A 25,901-nucleotide genomic window follows, 5' to 3' on the forward strand; every position below is an offset into this window, starting at 1 on the left:
ACAGAGTGGCGAGAGATGACATTAGATATTGGTTTCGTGTACATGATGAATAGCACCGGGCCAAGTACAGAACCTTGGGGGACACCGAAAGTCAACGGGGATGGAGCAGATTGGAAGCCGTCAATGGAGACTATCTGAGAGCGGTCTGTGAGGTAGGACTTAAACCAAGCTAAGGCAGTGTGGCAAATACCAAAAGAATTGTGAAGTCTTGTCAGGAGAACGGAGTGGTCAATAGTGTCAAATGCTGCCGAGAGATCTAATAGAGAAAGGACAGACACATGCTTTTGATCGAGAGCTAAGAGAAGGTCATTTGCAACTTTGATGAGAGCGGTTTCTGTTGAGTGGCCAGCCCTATACGCGGACTGATGGGGGTCGAGGAGCTTGTTCTGGGTGAGGTGCCCAATGATCTGAGAGAGAACTATCTTTTCAAGTAATAATACATCTTTTATTCTACAGTACCCGTAACTCTCCCGTCTAGCATTTGTGCCTCGTCTGTCTTTCTTTCTTAGCAGAAAGAGCTGAATGTGCGTACATAATGTGGTTTATCTTTTTTTATATACACAGGTGCGTTGGTCAGCGTCGTAATGAACCAACTGTGCAGCTTAAAAGGGTGATTGCGACTAGTTAATTAACCCGAATCGTAGGGTCGTATGACGACACGGAGGTCTGATAGCTCAGTTGACAGAGCACTTGACTTGTGGTCCTCGAGTCACAGGTTCGAATCCAGAGCGGGACAAACTCGGACCAGCTCAATTTCTCTGGTGACTTAAAGAACGTTTCTATGTCCTACGCCCGCGTCACTGCCGTGGCACGCTGAAGGCCTTGGTTATTCTGTCAGATGTACAGAAGGCTGACTACAACTGAACACCTCACATCTTTGTTTCAGAACTCTTTTCACTGGGAGGAAACAACCCGAGTTTCTCAGCAAATCGGAAAATAAACTAATGATTCAAGTATGAAAATGGAAAGGCAAAAATGAAATGGCAAGGCGCCATGCTCATAGATGACCTTGCGTGATAACGAAACCATGCAAAACGGAAACTCCGGTCCGAAGTGTTCCACGAGTATTTTTTTGTAGATGAAAATATGTCCAGAAAATAATACTGTATTTGAAATTTAAAGGGTAATACACTAGAATTGAAACACCGTTTTTTTTTAATTTTTCATACTTCTGGAACTGTATGTGCTAAGAATAATCAAAAGAAAAAAGAACAAACACATGTTATTATCTGTGCTATCACACAATCTTCTGGAGCCTCAAATGGCACTTGCCAGTCCGACACTATAAACATGGACTGGAATAGACTAGACAGAACATATCGGGGACCTCTGAACAGAGCGAGCAGTTACGCCACATTTTATTTTTCCTATGACAGTCCATCTCGATGGGCGCGTGTCCAGAGTAGGTGACCAATGTCCACTTGAAGTCACGATGTCCTGCAGCTATAAAAATGACCAATGTTGACATGACGAGGAGTCACTTGACAAATATGGTCTGCTTATCATGGTCTCCACATAGTTGTGACGCTTGGTCCTTGGAAAGACAGGGGTAAGGGTGGCGGAGTTTGAGGGGGAGGGGAGGGGTGGTAAGTGTTCTGCCGTAACAAAGGAACTACGATATGAATGTGAAAATAATACACAGGCTGCACAGATATTTTAATCTAAAGGGAAAATGAGGACAGAATCAAGTCTCACGATGACGTGAATCACAATCATCTAAGGCACACCAATTGAGCGTTTTTGTTTTTTATTGGAACGTTTGATTTCGGACTCTTTGCAGTCTAGAGCCTTGGCAAAAGCATTTAAGCGAAGGCTAGTTTTTGTACGCCCCAGAAGTAACAGTCTCCAACTAAAGGCAAGCAAGCCAAGCCAATATATATATTTGTGGGTTAAAAACACATTTTACCCTTCCACAGAATGAAGAAAATTTGTGTATTTAATGTGACATTTGTCTTGCAAGTTCTTCACGAAGATTCGGAACAGTTTTGTCCGCAGTACATTCCTGAAGTACTGAACAAATGTCAAACCTAGTCTGATGTCATAGAGGAGATGGTGGAAAGAGCAACAGGTCAGACAATGGAATACACGAAGGAGGGGATGAGGATCGAAGATCACAAATAAGCTTGTTCCTTTTCAAACATGAACTGTCCACTTAAAGTGCACAGGCAAAAAAACGCACCATTGTCTTCATTTGTTTTGGCAGATTGAAGAAAGAATGTCAATTCTTGAGCTTACCTTGGAATAAAATTACGTTTAAACAAATTAAAGCGGTACTATATATCTTTGCCTCTGCCGTAGACGTACAGTTTACGTTTTTTCTGCCAAGGTAGAAACTATGATTTAACGTTTACGACGCCAAGCGAATGCCCAAATCAACCCTCTTTAACTTTCGTTTTAAACTGTAGAAACAAACCGTCAGTAAGATTTATGAAGAACAATCCTTGAAACTGTACGTGTTTTTTCAGTACTAAATAATGTGTTTCGCTAAAACATTGTCAAGGATAAATCACACAGATTACATCAGGATTACAAAAGGTTGACGCCACTGGATTACGACAAAAGATGACATTTGTGTCCCATTCTGCCACCGGATTACATCAAAGCATGACGTGCAATGCAGTTAACAGAAACACTGGATTGTTCAGTGATACACAACATTTGTCAAGCGTCACGTCTAAAACATAGCATATTATTGTATAATATCCGACAGTTTGTCTTGTCTTATCGTCTGATTACGACAACACGTGACTAAGGGTCTATTAATACGACTGAATTACGGCGCTAAACGACACTCTGCCCAGTTAAGCATTACGTTACACTTGCTGCTTTACAGGATAGCGCCTCGTTAACGAAATGCTTGACATTTTACGTTTTGGATTGCAACACTCTCTCTTGTTATACATCCCATTAAAACCAATACAGGCTCATTCCTGGGATGATCTGGGAGACAAAAACACGTAAGCGCTCTAAATATAGACAACGACAGTAAGTTACAGTTATGCTTTCCTGAGAGAATAGGAAGCATTGGCATTAATGAATGACTTTCATCTCCATTGTTGTCTATTATTGTCTATCTATTATTAAGAGCACTGTAGTTTCTGATGTTGTCCTTAAGCTCTCTGCCTCAGACTCCTTGTTCATGATGACAATCCATAACATTAAATGTAACTCGGCTGTCTTGCAGCAAAGCGCGACACTTGTTCTTGCACCATTTTCCGTCGCAGCACAGGGCCGGACTACCGGGGGGGTTATGGGGGTTGCGCAACCCCCCCCCCCTAGCCTAAACATGTACCTTACTTATTTAATTTTTTTTTTTATTATTGCTTATTTTATGCCGTTTCATGCAAGGAGCGACCATTTTCCTATCTCAGAATATGACCTACCCGTCAGCTTCAGGGGGCTTCGCCCCCTGACCCCCACAACGAGGGGGGGTGGGTGGGTGGGTGGGTTCTAGGGTTTCCTGACCCCTCCCCCAGCCAAAAAATAAAAATATTGAATGAGGTATGCATTTCTTTATTTTACATTGAGTTTCAATTTTTGGGGTATTAATCAGTGACAAAATCTGCTGCCTGAAACTGGTAATGATCATCCTCAGAATGCACCAGATTGCACCATTTTGCATCCTTTTTTTCAAAATTTTCCGGGGGGGCATGCCCCCGGACCCCCCTAGCAAGCTAGGCGCTTCGCGCCGTCGGCTCGGCGCTTCGCGCCTTCACACCCATATCTTCACAATATACTTTTGAAAAAAACCAGTCATAAAATGAACTGATCCGCCCCTGCTGCCAGGGGGGACATCCCCCTGGGCCACCACTGGCAACCCCCCCCCTCCTCTTCGCCTAGTCCGGCCCTGCAGCAAACACCGGTACTTCCTTGATCAAGGTAACCCCCACGTGTAATGTTACCACTGGATTATCTTGAAAATGCGAGACACATTGTTTAGGATCATCTTATTACAACGGTACATGACCACACCTCACGTAGACCATCCATCAGTTTGTGTTCCGTGCTGCCATTCTGCGCACTGTTGTAAATGAGAATTAATGTTGCGAGAATTCTCCGTGCACAGTCAGAATTCTTGCAACAACAAAAACAACTATTTAAAGGAATTCTAATTGTTGCTCTTGTGTGTTGTTAACATTCTGGACATCACCCGAAAATCGTTGTCACCTGCTGTCTTCTTGAGGTCAAATTTCCCAGACCAAGTTTCCTGATAGCTGGACGAGGACATGTGAGGTTTTAAGGAAAATTCTAGTTTCTGTATTTTTCACTTATGTGTGACGCCAACGTTTTGGTCTCAAAGTTTGTCACACACCGACTTGTATTCGATATCTTTATAATTAAAAATGACATAAACTCAGTACATGTCATGAGCGGTGTAAAACCACATTTAAAAACAATTCCCTCAAATCATTTTATCAAGAGAGTTGCTCCCCTTGACTATATTTCAAAAGTGTCGCGCTTTTCTCCAAGTGCGCAGGTGTACTCTAAAATCAACCGTTGCATTTCTTTCCAGGGAACTTTGCTGTGAAGACTCCTAATTCCAACTTTTCACAGAATAGTGCACTGGGGCGAAACATAAAAAGAACGAAGTAAAAAAAAAAAAAGAAAAAAAAGAATGAAGCAACAATAAGAAAGACAGAAAAAAATTAGAAGTCTCATACGCTCGCCACATATCGCCTCCAAGCCTCCACCAAAGCACCCCCACCCCCTCCCAACCCCTCCCCCTCCTCCTCCTCCCCCCCCCTCACGACCCGCAAAAAAAGTAACATTGCAAATAAAACACTTCTGCCCGTAATGTTTGTATGTGTTGTTAGCGCTTGTCTCCGGTCTGTGTAGCGAAAATCAAACAGCTTCATTAAGGGCTGCAAAACGTCCCAAAAATGAAAGTGGAACACATCCTGGTCCGGACAGGTAAGAATGAGTGCGTCACGTGCCACCACTCAGGCGTAACAGGCTGACGACATTGCCAGTTAATCGGGGTGTCAGTTGACCACTTTTCACCCAGAGGTAACTGGCAGTGTGCAGCATTCTTACCTGACGCGACATAAATGCCCAAGATTTAACTCTGACCTCGCTGTTCACCTGTCGCGTCGGTGTGGAGAGAACAAACAAACAAAGAGATGCTCAAGGCACATCGCCTAGTATGCGACAAGGGAGGAAGGAGAGAAAGAAAGGAGGGAGAAAGGATTAAAAGATGGAGGAAGAACAGGAATGAACAGAGGAACAAAAGAGGAAAAAATGGTCGCAGACTTGACTAAACATAAAAACGAAGAAAAGAATGACGAAACGAACAAAGGAACTTAAGAAGAAGAACAACGAACTACAGAGAAAAGAGTAAGGATGAAGGAGAAAAAATAGGAACACAAACAGAAGAACAAACAAGTCGCGTAAGGCGAAATTACCACATTTAGTCAAGCTGTGGAACTCACAGAATGAAACTGAACGTAGTCCGCCGCTTGTGCAAAAGGCAGTGAAAGTGACGAGCCTGTTTGGCGCGGTAGCGGTTGCGCTGTGCTTCATAGCACGCTTTACTGTACCTCTCTTCGTTTTAACTTTCTGAGCGTGTTTTTAATCCAAACATATCATATCTATATGTTTTTGGAATCAGGAACCGACAAGGAATAAGATGAAATAGTTTTTAAAACGATTTTGGAAATTATATTTTAATCATAATTTTTATATTTTTAATTTTTAGAGCTTTTTTTTAATTCAAATATAACTAATTATATGTTTTTGGAATCAGAAAATGATGAAAAATAAGATGAACGTAAATTTGGATCGTTTTATAAATGTTATTTTTATTTTTAATTTTCAGATTTTTAATGACCAAAGTCATCAATTAATTTTTAAGCCACCAAGCTGAAATGCAATACCGAAGTCCGGCTTTCGTCGAAGATTGCTTGGCCAAAATTTCAATCAATTTGATTGAAAAATGAGGGTGTGACAGTGCCGCCTCAACTTTTACAAAAAGCCGGATATGACGTCATCAAAGGTATTTATCGAAAAAAAGAAAAAAATTTCCGGGGATATCATTCCCAGGAACTCTCATGTCAAATTTCATAAAGATCGGTCCAGTAGTTTAGTCTGAATCGCTCTACACACACACACGCACGGACAGACAGACAGACAGACAGACAGACACACACACACACACACACACACACACACATACACCACGACCCTCGTCTCGATTCCCCCTCTACGTTAAAACATTTAGTCAAAACTTGACTAAATGTAAAACAAGTCGCGTAAGGCGAAATTACTACATTTAGTCAAGCTGTGGAACTCACAGAATGAAACTGAACGTAGTCCGCCGCTAGTGCAAAAGGCAGTGAAAATGACGAGCCTGTTTGGCGCGGTAGCGATTGCGCTGTGCTTCATAGCACGCTTTACTGTACCTCTCTTCGTTTTAACTTTCTGAGCGTGTTTTTAATCCAAACATATCATATCTATATGTTATTGGAATCAGGAACCGACAAGGAATAAGATGAAAGTGTTTTTAAATTGATTTCGACAATTTAATTTTGATAATAATTTTTATACATTTAATTTTCAGATATAACATATTTATATGTTTTTGGAATCAGAAAATGATGGAGAATAAGATGAACGTAAATTTGGATCGTTTTATAATTTTTTCTTTTTACAATTTTCAGATTTTTATTGACCAAAGTCATTAATTAATTTTTAAGCCACCAAGCTGAAATGCAATACCGAAGTCCGGGCTTCGTCGAAGATTACTTGACCAAAATTTCAACCAATTTGGTTGAAAAATGAGGGCGTGACAGTGCCGCCTCAACTTTCACGAAAAGCCGGATATGACGTCATCAAAGACATTTATCAAAAAAATGAAAAAAACGTTCGGGGATTTCATACCCAGGAACTCTCACGTCAAATTTCATAAAGATCGGTCCAGTAGTTTAGTCTGAATCGCTCTACACACACACACACACACACACACACACACACACACACACACACACACACACACACACACACACACACACACACAGACAGACACACACACGCACATACACCGCGACCCTCGTCTCGAATCCCCCCTCTACGTTAAAACATTTAGTCAAAACTTGATTAAATGTAAAAAGGTAGGATAAATAATAATTCTGCCGTTAATACCATCATCATAATCTGTCTTGGTTTTTTGGGGGTGGAATTTGTGAGGCAGGCCTATAGGCACATTTCGGGGGTGGGGGTGGTAACAGACAATAAAGTGTTTGTTCTTCTTCTTCTTGTTCGTGGTATTAAAAATGCAACTTGGCTCCATTTTTGTTGGCAGACTCAAGAAAGAATACAAAGACGGTTGGAAAACAAGTCAGTTATAACTTATATTTCAGTCACACTTAATTTTTTGTTTGTTTAGAAAAGTATGCCAGGTAAAATTGCTTTCAAGAGAATAGGAAACAACTTTCCTCAGAGAAGAAATAAGATCGACCCATTCCTATTCCAGTGCTCACTCCGTTGACTTTCGTTAACTCCTTGCCCCCAAAGCTTAGCTGCCGACCTTCGTCAGTGACGGACATACACGGACAGAACACTTCCGCTGAGACCTGTGCATGTGTGGTGGCTTATTTACTGACCGGGGTACTTGTCACTCCTTCGGACATCCATCCATCGTTCCTAGATAAATTGTGCCTTTGCGTGACAAAAGACACGTTCAGAAGCGCTTTGCTTGATTGATGTACAGGGTGTGTGTAATAATAGCCACAGTTACGCCTTAAACCTCCTCGAGAAATACACTCTCTTACGCATATATGGGAGCTGCATCTGGCTCACAAATACGAGAGATGACCCCCCAATCAGTCTGGAGGGAAGAGAAACAAGTCGCGTAAGGCGAAATTACTACATTTAGTCAAGCTGTGGAACTCACAGAATGAAACTGAACGTAGTCCGCCGCTGGTGCAAAAGGCAGTGAAAGTGACGAGCCTGTTTGGCGCGGTAGCGATTGCGCTGTGCTTCATAGCACGCTTTACTGTACCTCTCTTCGTTTTAACTTTCTGAGCGTGTTTTTAATCCAAACATATCATATCTATATGTTTTTGGAATCAGGAACCGACAAGGAATAAGATGAAAATTGATTTCGACAATTTAATTTTGATAATAATTTTTATACATTTAATTTTCAGATATAACATATTTATATGTTTTTGGAATCAGAAAATGATGGAGAATAAGATGAACGTAAATTTGGATCGTTTTATAATTTTTTTTTTTTACAATTTTCAGATTTTTAATGACCAAAGTCATCAATTAATTTTTAAGCCACCAAGCTGAAATGCAATACCGAAGTCCGGGCTTCGTCGAAGATTACTTGACCAAAATTTCAACCAATTTGGTTGAAAAATGAGGGCGTGACAGTGCCGCCTCAACTTTCACGAAAAGCCGGATATGACGTCATCAAAGACATTTATCCAAAAAAATGAAAAAAACGTTCGGGGATTTCATACCCAGGAACTCTCATGTCAAATTTCATAAAGATCGGTCCAGTAGTTTAGTCTGAATCGCTCTACACACACACACACACACACACACAGACAGACACACACACGCACATACACCACGACCCTCGTCTCGATTCCCCCCTCTACGTTAAAACATTTAGTCAAAACTTGACTGAATGTAAAAAGTAAAAAGTTGGTTCCGATTTGTCTGCAGTTGACACTGACAGACATCAAAAGAAAACAACGAATGAGACAGCAATTTACCGTTAGGCACAGAAATGGGGTCAGTTCTGATTCGCCCGCCCTCTGGTGTTTCTGTGCCTCTCCCACTGTTAAAGTCACACCCTTTTTGTGTAAACATTTCCCCGTACCATGTCTGATCTGGTCAGGCTGTGCTTGAAGATTTAGGCTAGACACCTGATTCGATACAAAGTAAAACGAAATCCGTCAAATATCTAATTTATATCTAAAAAATGATCAAAGTTTAAGACCTTACTGGTTGATGTTACAGGTTGGAGTCAAGACAAGACACAATCTATCCATTGCAGGAGAGACAACATAAAATGAATCTCTTCCAACGTGCGAATGTTAGACATTACTGATCCCACGGGACAAGACAAGACACAATCTATAAAATGCTCATCAATAACAGGAGAGACAAAACAAAATGGATGTATCAAAAACGTGCAAAACGTTCGACATTAATAATCATGCTCCAGGTTGAAGAAAAACACGTTTAAAGGCTATCCATTGCAGGAGAGACAATACTATGAATCGCTTTGAAACGTGAAACATCCCAAACCTTGAAAATAAGGCTTGCAGACGAGCCACAACAAAAAATAAAAAAATAAAAAAGAGGAGCATAGGTTCGTTAGCATTTTGTTCTGACGAGAAGTGAAAAGTCACGCACGTTGTCTTATAACACTTGTACTTTGTGATGATGTTGTCACGACACTTCCCTTATTTTTGTCTCCTGGTTCTTTATGACAGCAATATTTTAAGTGTATATTTCTGTTCGCGGTTTGTTTTTGCATATTTCTGTGACAAGTAACTAAACTGACTGCATGCTTGTTTATGCCTAGTAATACTTAAGATACGTTACATCTGACACATAATTACTAGACATTATAAAGTAAGTTTACAAGGACGCTACCGCAAGTGCGCGTGTCCCATTACATCATATCGCTCAGGACATTTTAATTTGCTGGAGACACTTTAATTCATAATGATGTAAAAGAGTTACGTTTTCTACGAAGACCGAAACAAAGAATATGGCAAAACTGCTTGCAAAAATGTAATCTTTACCTAATTTTACTTCAACGATTGATTACAATGAAGTAATAAGAAGTGGGAATTGCAATTTGTCCTTTTTGAAAAACAAATATTAAAACAATCAGAAATAGAACATAATAACCAGCAAAGGTACACACGGAAAGAACTTCAAACAAAATGACAGAACGAAATAAATTGCGGCAATGATAAGAATTCAATGAAAACCCTGCTACATGTCCTTTAAGTCGACATTTGAACGGACGTCCTACAACAGATACTGACAGTACACAACAGGCTGACGACTGCTGTAGGTTGTAAATGCCATTATTACACTCACGAACAAAGGTAACCTCTCCTCTTCTTCGCAATAAACATCAGTAACAACCACCGGACAACTTCCGGTTCTGCGCGAGGAGACTTCTCCTTACTTGTCATGTTGTGAGTGGGGGATACTAGCAGCACTTTGTTTTGTATTGTTGCAGATTAACATAATGAATGGATGGGCGTTTTATGAGCACAATACTCGTTCAGCACGATGACACATTTGGAATTGGGAGAAGTCGTAGCAGTATGCTTCTGGGCAAATCATAATTACACAGGAGCGTTGTTTGCTTTTAAAGTTTGTTTTCATATAGAGAGTACTTTTAAACATGTTTTTTCCCCCTTCATGTTTAGTCAGTTTTTCTTTGCATACTGCTTACATTTCCTTTCCCCTTCCTGGCACTGGAAACCCTTTACAAAATACATCTTCTCTTTTCCCTTTAGTTATAACACAAAACAGAATAGTATACTGTCCAACAAAAACAAGACGCTGCAAGGCACTGCAGAGAACGACAAGAGCCAACACCAGACAAGACAGAACACAAGACAAGGCGATGCAATGCAACGCATCACAATACACCATATACAATATTACACCACATACCCCACCCAAAGCACAACATCTTAACACATCACTTCACCACACCACACCAGACCGGAACAGACTATAACACAACGCAATCTAGCACAGCCCAACCCAACCCAACACAACCCAACACAACAAAGCACAGCCCGACCCAACCCAACACAACCCAACACAACAAAACACAACCCGACCCGACACGACACGACACGACACGACACGACACGACACGACACAGCACAATACAACACAACACAACACAACACACCAGATAGGCCGAAACACATCACAACACGTCACCACAAAACACCCCACAACACCACTGTACGTTTACCTTTATAGACAACCATGGACTCTGGTCCGAGGACCTTGTTCTCTGCACGTCTTTGGGCCTTGGTCAGCCAGTTGTTGGGAGACAGAGGACCCTCCAGTCTGGGGGGACTGGGCAAGCTGGTGGACAATCAAAATATAAAGTTAATTTCATAGTGACCGGCTCTCACACTTACAGTGGTGCGTGCTGTTTTGTTTTGTGTGTTTGTCGTCCCAAGGACAGATTGTAAGAAAAGGCCCAACCTTAAATCTGTATCCTTGTAAAATAAAGTTCAGTCTCAGTCTCAGTCGCAGTACGCCCTGTGGTAAGACGTAGCGTGCTGCTAAGTTCGCAGTTCTTTGCTATTTTGTTTGAAGATGAACATTTGTATCATTTATTGACTTTAAGGGATGGATCTAAGGGGGGTGGAGGTGGGCAAACATAGGCACAGAGGCTCGGACCCATGTACAAAGATGCACACCGAGACATTGAACAATTAATTCAGAGTCAAAAACAAGAAATGTTACAATTTTGGAACGTGAAATTGAGACCAAACAACACATTGAGAAGAACCTAGACCTAACGGCCTTTAAAGTGGACACACAAGAGACACGATAAACACCAACAAAACACAAATGTTGCAGTGACTTATATTACAATGTGCCCAAAATCGTCGCAGCAATAATTAATGAATCAATTCAGGTGCATGTATTTCTTGTCTTGCTAGGTATCTTACACTATCACGTTTTCTGTACCCTGCAAGAGTTTTAAACTAGAAAGTGACAGCGGACCGTGTCAACGTGAACAACCGTTTAGCCTTGGACATAATTATATATTCAAGCACATGTTCAGTTAGACTAACTTATTGTCTTGTACAGAATAACAACTGTGTGAATGGTGCTATACTGAATGAAAGAGTGTGACATGAAGTTCTTGTACATCATTGCAAAGAGTGTGAATGACGTTTTAGTTTAGATGTCAAGCGCTTAGAGCAAGCCTTTTTAACGAAAGTTTTTGATTTAGCGCTATATAAATGTTCTTATTATTATTATTATTATTATAGCCAATGGATTTATTATGTTGTACGCGACTGTGCTAAATCTACGAAGCCGTCTTTTTTTCTCGGGAAAAGCTAATGTTTGACGTATGTGATGAAGAATCAGCAAAAGTGTCAAGATGACTAATTCATCTCCATCTGTAGGGGCCTACACATGTCCATCGTCACATCTGAAGCATTAAAAAAAAAGTCAGTGACAAATGTGGCTTGGCGCTCCATGTTGTCAGTGATAAAGAATAAATCAGTCAAACAATGGTTTGAAGCAATGTTTGCTGTCCTCGTGTGTCAAAGAGTCGCATTTTGCTAGTGTTACCAAATCAATGCTATGCCTTCATCGGGTTGTAATTGTAATATCAAAATGGTAAAGTACTAAGTACGTTTGAGTTCACATTGAGAGTGTACCGCTTAAACTGTTGTGTTTGCTGACCACAGATTCAGCACTGGCATGTTTGTTTGGGTGCACAATGTCTCTTCTGTCTAATTGAAAGGCTCATGCACGACAGCGAAATCAAATAAGCAAATCAATTCTCTGCAAAACGTTTCTTTCATTTTTCTCATTTTAATTTGTTGTTTTGTCTGCCTATTATAAAGACCATTGGGCACGCACACACACACACACACACACACACACACACACACACACACACACACACACACACACACACACACACACACACACACACCAACGCACACATACGAGAAAAGATAGCTAAAACATACCCCGCCTCCTCCCCCTCCCCCCCCCAAAAAAAAAAAAAAGAAAGAAAGAAAGAAAGAACAAAGAAAGAAAGAAAGAAAGAAAGAAAGAAAGAAGGACAGACCAAGAAATAAGAGTCTTACCTGATGTTGACAGGGTTAACCCCAGTGGGCATCTTGAGGTTCTGCAGCACGCTGGCAAGTCCCGCTATCTGTTGCGCCATGATGAGGCCCGACAACTGCACAATCAAACCACAAAGAAGATATTGGAACATTTAATATATTATTCTTATTATTATTATGAACATTTAATTTTTGGATATTTGATTTTAGTTATTTTAATTCATTCTTAATTTTGTGTCAGAAATATAACGTTCCAATAGCTAGCCTTTCTTAATTGTTGTTTGATTCTGGATTTTGGAACGTTCGCAGTCTATTTGTTTTGAGAAAAGTCCTGCAGTGCAAGTAACTTGCAGTAAGTTCGTTTTCCTTCTTTTATTTGAAGATTAATGCTCTATTCTGTGAAAACAAACAAAAGATGACAAAGGATGAATTTGTAAATACTCAGCCTTAAAAAAAAATCACTAACTATTTGCTGCAAACTCACGAATTCCAAAACAAAACTATTTCTCTGGGCCAGAGGAAAGCAAAAACGTGTCTCATTTTAGTGTCAGACTGCCGAGGCTAAAATGTTGAGTCTGGCCTGGACAAAATACTCATTTGTTCCACAAAACAAGAGCTTGAAACAAGCAACCATAAATATAACAAATAAAAATAAAAATATAACACAAGAGTAAAGCAGTAAACAAATGACCTTCGACACTCGAGACAATGTCTTCTCCTTTTTTTCCACCACACGCTTGGCACAAAAAAAGTGTCCGAAAGTGTTTTTTTTCTTGCTTCGAAAGCGCTGTGGCTAAAACAGACTACGACTAAGACATCACTGGCCCGGTACTGAGAGCGTTTTGCGGTGGCAACGACACCCTGGACTAAAAACTTCTGATTGACCGAGACCCTACTTTCGCCGTTGGGCGCTGTCTCGGACCATTTAGCATTGTTCTTGTCAGCGGGAATTGTGGCCAGCATGCGTTGTGATCTACAACTCCACAGAGGCGGGGAGGGATGTGTGGGCTGTATAAGGGAAGGGGGGGGTGTCGGGGAGTGGCTTTGGCTTGGGATGGGGGAAGGGTTATAGTCATATAAATATTTCTTGCATTTTGTGTGTGAGCACAAAGGGATAGAGCTAAGACTTAATGGATTTGATCAAGGCTCGAGCCTAAACCCCTTGTTAAGTGAGAAACTTTTTAAGTTAAACTTTTCTGTTAGTTCAAGGAGGGGGGGGGGGGGCAGAAATAACTAATAATTTAGGGCTTAACGTATTAATATTCAAGATAACACTGGAACTTGAGCTTCGGTTATGCGCCTTTTTTTTACAAAACCACTCCTGATAAAAAATTTAAGTTTCGATGATGGATATGTGAACAAATAATTAATTAAAAGATCACATTTGAAGAAGAGTGATGGACGAACAATCAAGAACACACAAAAAAGAGTTAGTTTATCAAAAATCGAAGTACATCGAAATAAATCTTGTGTACCAACATTTGAAACTAAATTTCAAGCATGAAACACAAACACACATGGAATTAAAAAGTGATAAGAAATTTCTAAAACTTTGTCACATCCAAGGTTAGGGGTTCCATTAACCACAGAACAAAATATGAATACCCCTTTAACGGGCTAAATTTGTAACTGTGGTGCGTCCACTACCCATACCCCCTACCCATTTTGACAGAAAACATGTTTCTGGTTTTCGCCAGGAAAAAAAGGATTTAAAAGGGACATGGCAAGGACATTGCACACACACAGGTTGACACGCTGACACAGTTATGCACAGTAGCAACATGCCCCCACGAAGAAAACTGAGCGATTTGGACAGAGGAATGGCAATAGGATGGCTACAAGACGGTGTTGCTGCCAGGCAAGTGGCCCAGAGGCTTGCAGTGGCTCCCTCTGTCATCATCAGACTAAAACAGAGATTCCACGCAACTGGAAGAGTGCAGGAGCGACAACGTTCTGGTCGGCCCAGAGTCACCACACAAAGAGAGGATCGCTTCATTCAGAGGCAGGCCATGCAACAAAGAATGGCTACGGCAAACATGTTTTAATGTTTGTTTGTGTGAATTTGTGTGATTGCTTGTTTGTTTGTTTGTTTTGTTGTTTGTGTCTGTTTGTGTTGTTTGTTTTTTGTTTTGTTTTGTTATTTTACTATTTATAAAACGTATTATCATTAGAGTTGTCCCACTCCTGGGCGAGGGCTGTTTGCTTATCCCCTTACCCTCGTTAAAAAAAATTTGTCTAATAAAAAATGTGTCTTGTCTCCCTCTCTTTCTCTCACACACATTCACATTCGCAGGCACGTTCTTGCGTGCACGCGCACATTTTGTTTAAATAAAAGTGCATAAATGCAGTTTTCAGATGAGTAAAAAACAATTATACGCACAGTATTTATTTTTCTTGTAAAGAGTATACATGATGGAGACAAAACTTTTATCTGGAGACTGGTGTTGAGAAATCTTGACTACTTTAAAGTATTCGTGAATAAAAGACTCAAGACTCAAGACTCAAAGATTTTAATGTCCTCGCAGTGTCAGGCGGTATATAACATAAACAGTAACATCTCAATCACTAACAGATTAAAATTCCACTAAAAAGATTTATAACATTCTTTGCAATCACTGATGGATACAGACATCCACATTAACACTAGCACAAGCACGCAGGCTCGTCCGCACACACACACACACACACACACACACACACACACACACACACACACACACACACACACACACACACACACACACACTAACTAACTATCTTCCTTGCATACCCTCTCTCGTTTCCCCTTTCTGTCATTAAACTTACAATGAATTAAAAATGCTCAGCGTAAACTGTGTTGTACACCTGAAGTTAGAATATCTTAAAAGTCCATTTGAATAAGAGACATGATTGCACTCAAAAGTTTCTAAATGATTACCAATACTTTCAATCCATCGGACGAATGGCAGAGTCCGGTTAAGTAACACACGCGCACATATAAATACACATTCTCATTATTGGGCCTGGGCACACACACACATACCCACACACACATACACACGCACACGCACACGCACACACACACACACACCCACACATACACACCCACACACACACCCACACACACACACACACGCACACGCACACGCAGTACATACACGCAGTACATACACACACACACACACATACACACGCATACACACACACACACACACACCCACACACACACTCCCACACACCCACACACACACACACCCACACACACACACACACACCCACACACACATACACACACACACACACATACCCACACACACATACACACGCACACGCACACGCACACACACACATACACACACACACACACACTCACACATACACACACATACACACACACACCCACACACACACACACGCGCGCGCGCAATTTAATGTAAAATCTAGTTACATTTTTAAGAGAAATGTGAGAAAATTTGAGCAATGCGAGCCAATTTCTCATGAACAACATAATTTCCGTTGTCGTGCTGAACTTTTTTTCTTCTATTTGTCTCCTTTTCTGTTGACCTTCTTTCTTGATTTATTTTCGAGTGGGCCGGCCTTCATTAATAATGGTCATTATGGTTGGATAGACGTGGAAATATTTGTTCCCTAATGGCTGTCTTAAAAAATGAAGAAATATGCTCTTGTGGATCCGCCCCACTCTAATGCCTTACCAAGACATGACCATGACACGTATTTTAGTATAAGCACGCGTAGAAAGTGTCTGTCTTTCAAAGATAGGATACCGAAGGCGCCATTTTGGAAAGTTTTCTGACGGTTTGGACCTTAACAAATTCAAGGGATATTCGCTGTACTGTTTTTAGAAACACCTCCAATGATTTACTCAAAACTGCTCCAAAACTATGCCATATAATGGAATGATTTTTAAGCAGTAAGCCGTTTGCTTCGCCCAGTTCTCCTGTCAGGAGTCCGGACTTCCGGTCGTCATCATCATTTATTTAGTTTTCAGATATACCCATTCGTCAAAGCAGGTTAAGACCGTTGGATTGAGTGACTCAAACCGACAGTCTAGCTTACGCATGCAAATTCCGTACCACACAGAGCTAAAACGTTTCGCATATATCAGAAACACAACAATGTCAGTTTGAGAATATAACGGTTTGATATATGACTACCAAACACGGCATTCAGATTTGAAAAATAGAACTCTCAAACACTCATTCGAAGACCTTCCTCGCGTGTGTTGTCATTTTTCAACAACCAAAACGAACTCTGTAGCTCTCTGCTCAATTTCAAATACAGTGTATTTCTAGGAATAGCGCATGAAGAACTCAGGGTCGAAAGGTAGGACGAAAATTAGGACTGGCGCCAAAAGGTGTCACAGTGAGAATTACAGTTTGAGAGTCCTACTCAAAGCACAACTCGCTCTCTCTCTCTCTCTGTCTCGCTCTCCTAACTTAACAAACTCAACTTGCGTAGTATGTATGACACATTTGTCTCCGCGTTAGGTGTCATGTTTACTCTTCAAGTGGTGGCATTTTTCCTCGTCCACTATCTTGTGTAATTAAGTAAGTAATTAGTCAAGGGAAGTATTTTGTGTGGCCAGCTGTACATTAGCTGTCATCGAGTTTTGTAAAAGAAGCAGTTAAAGACAGAGCTTGCGAATCCGGAGATAAATATTTTGTCTGGAACTCAATAGCATTAACAAGAACCCAAGAAACAAAAACAAACCATGACTTATATCTTTCAGCACAAAACTGTCCGATAGTGATTCGATACTGTATCATTTACTTACGGAAGAAAATGACTGGACATGCAACAATCTGCTTGATTGACTTACAAACATGGCGAAACGTGGTGAAAGTTCCGCGTAGTCAACAGTTTTCACGCCCAGACAAGCCTGTATTTATGGGTAAGTATGACCGTTGGGACACGAAAGACTCGTCATTCGGACATCAAGTGGACATACAATGGCTGTACTACGTGACCCTTGTGACACGAATTTAGGATGAGCGTGAAAGTGCGTGTCTCCACAAGTTGGTGTTTGTTTTAGTTTCTTTTTTCTGTGGGGAGGGATGACGCGGTGGTTTGGGGTGAGGAGGGGGTGTGGGGTGTGGACAGTGTTGGAGTGGTGCGGGGGAGCGGCACTTTGTATGTACTATATTTGGCGTGTGTGTGTGTGTGTGTGTGTGTGTAATTGTGTGTGCGTGTGTATGTTTGTTTGCGTGTGTGTGTGTGTGTGTGTGTGTGTGTGTGTGTGTGTGTGTGTGTGTGTGTGCGAGCGTGACCGCGCTGTAGCTCAGATCAACTGAAGGAAATACAACTCAGCTTCAGATAGTTAACTAAAAAGAGTGTGCGTGACTAATTTTGAAGTTGGAAGCTTCCGTCCCAAAACATTGTGTCGTCAGATTTCACGCAGTGTTTGATTTCTGAGTGAAAGAATAGATAAATACACATACGACAGCAGGCGAGTATGAGCGGTTGCGCTTACATACACACACACACACACACACACACGTGCGCACGCGCGCACACACACACACACACACACATACACACACACACATACACACACATACACACACACACACACACACACACACACACAAGCACACACACCAAAAGTGACATAGAGACAGAGAAGGTGTGAGAGATCGTTATTTTATTGTGAGAAATGATTTGCTTGTAGCGGTTTTGTGGGACACATTTTGGGCAGGAACACACATTGCTGCTGCGTTATTCGTAGTCAGTCAATGCAAGTACGATTCCTATTCAAATGATCTATTCACAGCCCCAACGCAAGTTAAACGATATAGGAACCCTATTACTGGCTTCACCTTAAAACCGAAACCAGTTCAAAAGCCTTGGTAATATGAGCAACTTCAGCAGACAGAAAGGATTTACCAGTGTCCATCGAACAGTGGCTTTAAGTCAAAGTTGAAATTCCCGGTGGTTAATTATAGTCACCCATCGCGTCATTTTGGGGAATGCTATTTACATATTATTTTCAATACAGAAAATGTGCACAGGTGTCCGAAGCAAACAAACTGCCATTACTGTCAACTCATGACTGTGTTCGTTTGGCGTGTAAGTGGACTACGTAGAGACTGCACATCATCAGCCTAGCAATCATTGACCGAGGTCTGCATTCGCGGCTTTTTCAGTAATTCCATGAGTTGCGCTGTGTATGTCTCAGTTTATACTGTCAACGGTCTCAATCCATCTCTTGCATGAGTGTACAGCTCAGGCCACTGCCTCCTGCAATACCTTGCAGAAAAGTGCAGAAAACATATATTTACGTTTCTTGATAGTCGAGTTTTCTTGAGAACTGTGCCCTATTCCACCGCCCATTGAAGCAAGTTATAGAGTGGGTTTGTTCACACACAGCTAACTACTTTAACCCATTGTCTGCTTTATTAACCTTCACCGGATCAGGCTTTTGACTACACAGTCCGGATGATATATGGGTCGTGTACGACCCGTACTTTCTAAAGAAAGATTCAACGTAAAAAGGATAGGCCGTACACGACCCACGCCATCCCAATAGGGATGAACTCTTCACCGCCTCTTTACAGAGATCTACAGAGTATGGGCCGTGTACGACCCACGCCATCCGAATAGGGATCATAAAATGCCTTCTTTGATTCCATTTGGGTCGTCCACGACCCACAACATCCGGACTGTGTATTTCAAATGACGTCATTGTTTATGTGTTTGTTTACACAGATGATCCTTTAAAAATAGGTCGATAGGAAGGTTCTCTGCTTTTTGATGATTACATGAAGTCTCAATAAAAACTCCGAATAGTTTTAGAGATACAGACACTTTTGTGAGGCTCGGTGAAGTAGAGCATTATTCACTGCCCTTTAAATGTCACTGCACAGTATCGTTGTTATATCTTCAAACGATGACTGTTTCCTCGCCTTGCTCTTCGTCCGGGTTCATCACTCCTCGCCGCTCTAGTGGCTGCTGTCGTGGCTGCTGTCGTCGCTGATGTCGTGGCTGCTGTCGTCGCTGCTGTCGTGGCTGTAGATTGGGCGGAGCACGAGGTACGAGGACGTCCCCTAAGGCCAGAAGCAGACTATTCCAGAATATCACCCGACCTTGACCTTCCTGTGACCAGTCCATGTAGGTGCAGGTCCTTAAGATGACGACCATGGTGGGCGTGAGGTCGCTGACCGGGGTGTTCTTGACGTGGGCAACTAGCAGCAGGTCGCCACGGTCCATGGCGTGACGCTGACATACCGCCAGCTCGAACTGACACCAGGGGCTGTGCGCAAAGTGCGTTGAGAACACCTGCACGATGAATGCCATGAGTTATTTGTTTGCCCGTAAGCGTAACTTTTGTGAATATAACTTGTTGTAAATGTCTTGTCTTGTTTTGTTATTTTGTTTATTTCCTTTTGAAAACAATTAAAAACAAGTCGCGTAAGGCGAAATTACTACATTTAGTCAAGCTGTGGAACTCACAGAATGAAACTGAACGTAGTTCGCCGCTAGTGCAAAAGGCAGTGAAAGTGACGAGCCTGTTTGGCGCTGCAGCGGTTGCGCTGTGCTTCATAGCACGCTTTACTGTACCTCTCTTCGTTTTAACTTTCTGAGCGTGTTTTTAATCCAAACATATCATATCTATATGTTTTTGGAATCGGGAACCGACAAGGAATAAGATGAAATAGTTTTTGAATCGATTTCGGAAATTTAATTTTGATCATAATTTTTATATTTTTAATTTTCAGAGATTGTTTTTAATCCAAATATAACATATGTATATGTTTTTGGAATCAGAAAATGACGAAGAATAAGATGAAATTGTTTTTGGATAGTTTGATAAAAAATAATTTTAATTACAAGTTTCCGATTTTTAATGACCAAACTCACTCACTAGTTTTTAAGCCACCAAGCTGAAATGCAATACCAAACCCCGGCCTTCGTCGAAGATTGATTTGCCAAAATTTCAATCAATATAATTGAAAAATGAGGGTGTGACAGTGCCGCCTCAACTTTTACAAAAAGCCGGATATGACGTCATCAAAGGTATTTATCGAAAAAAAGAAAAAAAAGTCCGGGAATATCATACCCAGGAACTCTCATGTCAAATTTCATAAAGATCGGCCCAGTAGTTTAGTCTGAATCGCTCTACACACACACACAGACACACACACAGACACACACACAGACACACACACACACACACACACACACACACACACACACACACACACACACACACACACACACACACACATACACCACGACCCTCGTCTCGATTCCCCCCTCTATGTTAAAACATTTAGTCAAAACTTGACTAAATGTAAAAAGTCAAGAGAAAGAAAGAAGCATCGTGTCTGGTGTATATTGTTTTAAGCAACCAAACATACCTTACCTGCCACACCTGTCTCCCCACCTCCACCACCACCCTCCCCCAACTCAGCATAGAGAGCTACCAGACCGAGGATGTTGTGTACGTGTCCTAATGCGAACGTGCTCTTACTCCAGGCTAAAGTCAGGACATATAAAATATGCCGATCTACACACTGATCTTCGCGGAAAGAAAGCTTAAAGGTACCTTTCTAAATAATCAATGTGCCAACATCGATTATATAAAAAGAACAGATTTACTTTTCCTTACCATCAGGACCTTCTTGCTGCTTGTGACGCTGTCCTCGATGTTCTCCAGGATGTTCCTGCCCGGGTGGAAGTCTCGCTGGTGAAGACACAGCTTCAGGCCCAGCTCGTCTTCCAGTCTGGGCCGGAGATGGTCGCTGACAAAGTCGTTGTCCTCTTCCGCGTACGCCACGAACACGTCGTACTTAAAAGCCACGTTCGTCGTGCAGACACGCGTTGGCAGATTTGTTATCAATAATCGAAATGGTACCTGAACACTCTGCTGAATAGTTGGCTGCTTTGCTGAGCATTTTATTAGTATCGATAAGAGACGGACGACAAAAAGTGCCAGCAAAATAGTTGAAATGAGAATAATGACAGCCAAGGAATCGGAAGACAAAAGGCAGGCTTGCTTATTCAGACCACTAAGCTCCACAATGTTCATAATATTGGGCTTGTCCATGAAGTAATCATTCCTACAGACGTACGAGTTTATATCAGTAGGATAAAACACAGTAGAATTGGAGATCAGCCACTCACTCAACCACATCAGGTCACATCGACAATGAAAGCTGTTCCCCGCAGCTTTAAAATGCAGCAGTCTGGAACGTGTTTCGTGGCTGAAAATATTTTCCGGTAAGGCTTTCAATTCATTGGAGCTAATATCTAAACTGGTAAGATTTCGAAGGATGTCAAAAGCACCAGGCGCTATGTGGGTTAAAGAGCACGAAGCCATGTTTAAGCTACTGATATGTGTGACATTTATGAAGAAATCCGGACTGTCAATCCTTTCTATATCGCTGTATAAAATGTCCACTTTCTGGATGTGATCTGGCAACTTTGGAATATAGTTCGATCGTGCAGTGTATCTGCAGGATGCAACGACGCCGTCACAAGTGCATTGGCTGTCGCCACAGTTGTATCCATTCGCAAGCTCAAACACGAGACACGGAAGACAGATATACAACAGCGACATCTTGGTGTTGATCACTGGTATTTTCATTGGGAATAATGAGCGACGACCGTTGCCTAACTCAAGCTGTGAACGTAACTGACGAAGCTACCAGGAATGCTGGAACTGACAAAATCGACACAATCGTACACAAGTTCAAGTTTATCAAGCGACGCTGTTGTACAAAACAAAAACGAATGCGTATCACTGGAGTCGCGTTCCTGACACACACACACACGGAATTTCATGAATATTCATTTCATCTCCACTGTGGTCTCGCATTCGGTGCATTGAAATTGGATCAGCATTTTCAGTTTTGTTAACGTGATAGGGTATTCCCGTTTAGTGCAGAAGCGTCTGAGCAGTGATTCGAGGAGGTAGACGCTAAAAAAGAAGAAGATAACAGGCATAATGCGAATTCGTGCTCAAGTAAAGCTCTGGTGTCCATTATTCTTATGAGGGAAGACAATGACAGGCAGCCAATTTGACAAATTTATACACACACACACACACACACACACACACACACACACACTGTCACACACACACACACACACACACACACACACACACACACACACACACACACACACACACACACACACACACACACACACACACAGGGAGAGAGAAACGATGATTGTTAAAAAATGCTTGCAGCAGCCTGAAAATCTCTGCTGCGCAGGTTGTGCGATGTCGATGTACGCAAGACGCCATTTGTCTAGCAATAGACGAATTCCGAATATAACTCCGTCGGGTCATGTTTAGGTTGTGGCTGGAGAGTGACCTTTTCTGGCATAACGTCGTACACGCAGCTGTTTCCAACTCACCCCTTGCTAGTGATTGGCCCCTCCAATGTTTGTACGAGGTTTTGCAAAAAAAGGTTACTCTTCCACACAACCAATACATACCCGACGGAGTTATTTCCGAAATTGTTTATTCCAACGTCTGCCATTTTACAAACAGAAACCACATCGAAAGCTGTTTAGTTTGCACCTCCCTATGTGTGGTAATTTGAAGTGAAAGTGGAAATTCCAGGATTTTATTTATAGCAAGCGATCACGTCATTTGTAGAATACCAGGCGTATTTGGTAAACAACACAGTATAAATGCACAGGTGCTTGAAGCAATCATAAAGTTATTGCTGTCATCGCATGGTTTGATGGCTTTGTTGTGTAAGTGGACAACGCAGAGACACAGGCGCATCCTCAGACCAGCAATCACTGATTCACAGCTCCCTAGTGCACTTCTGTTCAAATACTTCCATCAGTCGTACTGTGTATAATATATAAGTCAATTTGATGCCATTCATCTCAACTTTCACTTGTGCAGGCCGTTATATTTTTTCTCTGCATGATGTCGTGCAGAATACAAGTATATATTTCTTAACATGCTTTCTCCACGAATTTGCCATCGTTACTCCACAGTTCTACTTCTAAACTCGGCGCTCCCTGGAAAACAGGCAAACAAAGGGAAGAATTTGTACACAGCCAACTAATCTTTGAACACTGCATAGTGTCGTTGTCTGATCTTCAAACAATCATGGTTTCCTCTCCTTGCTCTTCATCCTGGTTCATCTCTCCTCGCCGTTGTCGTCGCTGCTGTCGTCGCTGTAGATAGGGCGGAGCACGAGGTGCGAGGACGTCCCCCAAGGCCAGAAGCAGACTGTCCCAGAACATTACCCGACCTTGACCTTCCTGTGACCAGGGGATGTAGGTGCAGGTCCTCACAATGGCGGCCATGGTGGATGTAAAGTCGCTGACCAGGGTGTTGATGACGTGGACCACCAGCAGCAGGTCACCATGGTCCATGGCGTGACGCTGACACAGCGCCAGCTCGAACTGACACCAGGGGCTGTGCGCGAAGTGGGCGGAGAATACCTGAATGATGAATGCTATGACTTTACTCAACCGTTGTCTTTATTTTGTCACTGTAGTGAACCCCGTTTTTATTTAACTTAATATTTTTGTTATTCTCATTGTGTCATATTGTAGTTTTATCCCTTTAAAAAAAGTTTTGCTCTGGACGAAATGTTTTGTAGAACTGTACATCCCTGCCCATAAACGCCAACCCCTTCTCTCCGACATCCCCCCCCCCCCCCCACCTCCCTTCCCACATTTTATTTTTGTACCTCCTAAACCAACCAATCAGACAGAACCAAGCTGTGCACAAAAAAGACCCATCCCACAGATGTTCAGTATATGTACAAATGGAAGGATGCTCTTATTCCAGGCAGAAGTTTGATGGTGATGTACAATATAGTTTGCACTGAAGGGAAGCTATCTTTAAGGCATTGCCTTACCATCAGGACCTTCTTGCTGCTTGTGACGCTGTCCTCGATGTTCTCCAGGATGTTCCTGCCCGGGTGGAAGTCTCGCTGGTGAAGACACAGCTGCGAGACCAACGACGACAACGGCGAGGAGCGATGAACCAGGATGAAGAGCAAGCCGAGGAAACCGTGATTGTTTGAAGATCAGACAACGACACTCTTTGCGGTGAACGTTCGTAGTTGGCTGCGTGCAAATTGCCACGTATAGCAGACCTTTCCTTTCTTTACCATTGTTTAGTGAGCGCCGATCGGGCAAGGAAAGATCATGAAAAAACAAGTGCTTGATAAAGATAAACCTGTATTCTGTACGACAATGTGCAGTGAAAAAGATAATGGCTTGCGAAAGGGAAAAGTTGAGACCATTGGCATCAACTTAAATGACTTACACACAGTACGACTGATGGAAGTATTGAAACAGTAAAGTACTACGGAGCGGTAAATGATTGCAGGCCTGAGTAGGTGCCGGAGTTTCTACGTTGTCCACTTCCACAACAAAGGCATCAAAACATGCATTTACAAGTTAGCTGTGTGATTGCTTCAAACGCCTGTGCATGTACACTGTGCTATATAACTGGTATTCTCCAAAATGACGTGATCGCTTGCTATAAGTAGAATTCGGGAATTTCCTCGTTCACCTTAATCCAGCACACACAGGCAGGTGCAAACTCACCGCTTTGGATGTCACTGGTTTCTGTTTGAAGTAATAGGGCTTACTTATGTTCAACCTGCGTTGGAATTGCAAAAGAAATAAGCTTTTGAAAAGGGCGGCTTGCGTACATCGACAACGCACAACAGGATATTTTCGATTCAGGCTGCTGCAAGCAACTACTTTGTTACACAAATCGTACGATCTCACACAGCTTCTCTCTCTCTCTCTCTCTCTCTCTCTCTCTCTCTCTCTCTCTCTCTCTCTCTCTCTCTCTCTCTCTTTCCCTCTCTCCCCCTCTCTTTCTCTTTTACGTTTGTATATATATGTATATAAGATTAGAGTAGTCCCTCTCCGGGCGAGGTCTGGTTGAAAAGAAGCTCGTTTATATTGCGTATGCCACAACCCTCGTAAAATAAAATGTGATTTGATTTGATTTGATCTCTCTCTCTCTCTCTCTCTCTCTCTCTCTCTCTCTCTCTCTCTCTCTCTCTCTCTCTCTCTCTTTCTCTCTCTCTCTCTCTCTCCCTCTCTCTCTCTCTCTTTCTCTCTCTCTCTCTCTCTCTCTCT

General features: G+C 41.9%; 3 protein-coding genes across 3 annotated transcripts in view; all 3 read right to left on the reverse strand.

Moving 5' to 3' along the window:
- LOC138953215 (adipocyte plasma membrane-associated protein-like) overlaps nucleotides 1–13,754 on the reverse strand; it is a 26,921-nt gene extending 13,167 nt beyond the window's left edge. Inside the window, exons 1-3 of the mRNA XM_070325007.1 lie at nucleotides 13,513–13,754; nucleotides 12,843–12,937; nucleotides 10,970–11,085 (exon numbers count right to left, since the gene is read on the reverse strand). Of these exons, the coding sequence (XP_070181108.1) occupies nucleotides 10,970–11,085; nucleotides 12,843–12,922 (196 nt within the window). The 5' untranslated portion in view covers nucleotides 12,923–12,937; nucleotides 13,513–13,754. The remainder of the gene's footprint in view (nucleotides 1–10,969; nucleotides 11,086–12,842; nucleotides 12,938–13,512) is intronic.
- Nucleotides 13,755–18,416: 4,662 nt separating this feature from the next.
- LOC138953764 (toll-like receptor 2 type-2) lies at nucleotides 18,417–24,753 on the reverse strand. The gene is made up of 3 exons (XM_070325668.1): nucleotides 24,659–24,753; nucleotides 21,430–24,236; nucleotides 18,417–20,096 (listed from the first exon to the last, which is right to left on the reverse strand). The coding sequence occupies exons 1-2, from the start codon at nucleotides 24,659–24,661 to the stop codon at nucleotides 23,889–23,891; spliced, it is 351 nt and encodes a 116-aa protein (XP_070181769.1). The 5' UTR covers nucleotides 24,662–24,753; the 3' UTR covers nucleotides 18,417–20,096; nucleotides 21,430–23,888.
- LOC138952695 (toll-like receptor 2 type-2) lies at nucleotides 19,701–23,073 on the reverse strand. Its single transcript, XM_070324393.1, has 3 exons — nucleotides 23,062–23,073; nucleotides 21,430–21,609; nucleotides 19,701–20,096 (listed from the first exon to the last, which is right to left on the reverse strand). Exons 1-3 carry the CDS (start codon nucleotides 23,071–23,073, stop codon nucleotides 19,701–19,703), a joined length of 588 nt encoding a protein of 195 aa, XP_070180494.1.
- Nucleotides 24,754–25,901: the final 1,148 nt, after the last annotated feature.

The sequence above is a fragment of the Littorina saxatilis genome, linkage group LG17, assembly GCF_037325665.1.
Source record: "Littorina saxatilis isolate snail1 linkage group LG17, US_GU_Lsax_2.0, whole genome shotgun sequence".
NCBI lineage: Eukaryota > Metazoa > Mollusca > Gastropoda > Littorinimorpha > Littorinidae > Littorina > Littorina saxatilis.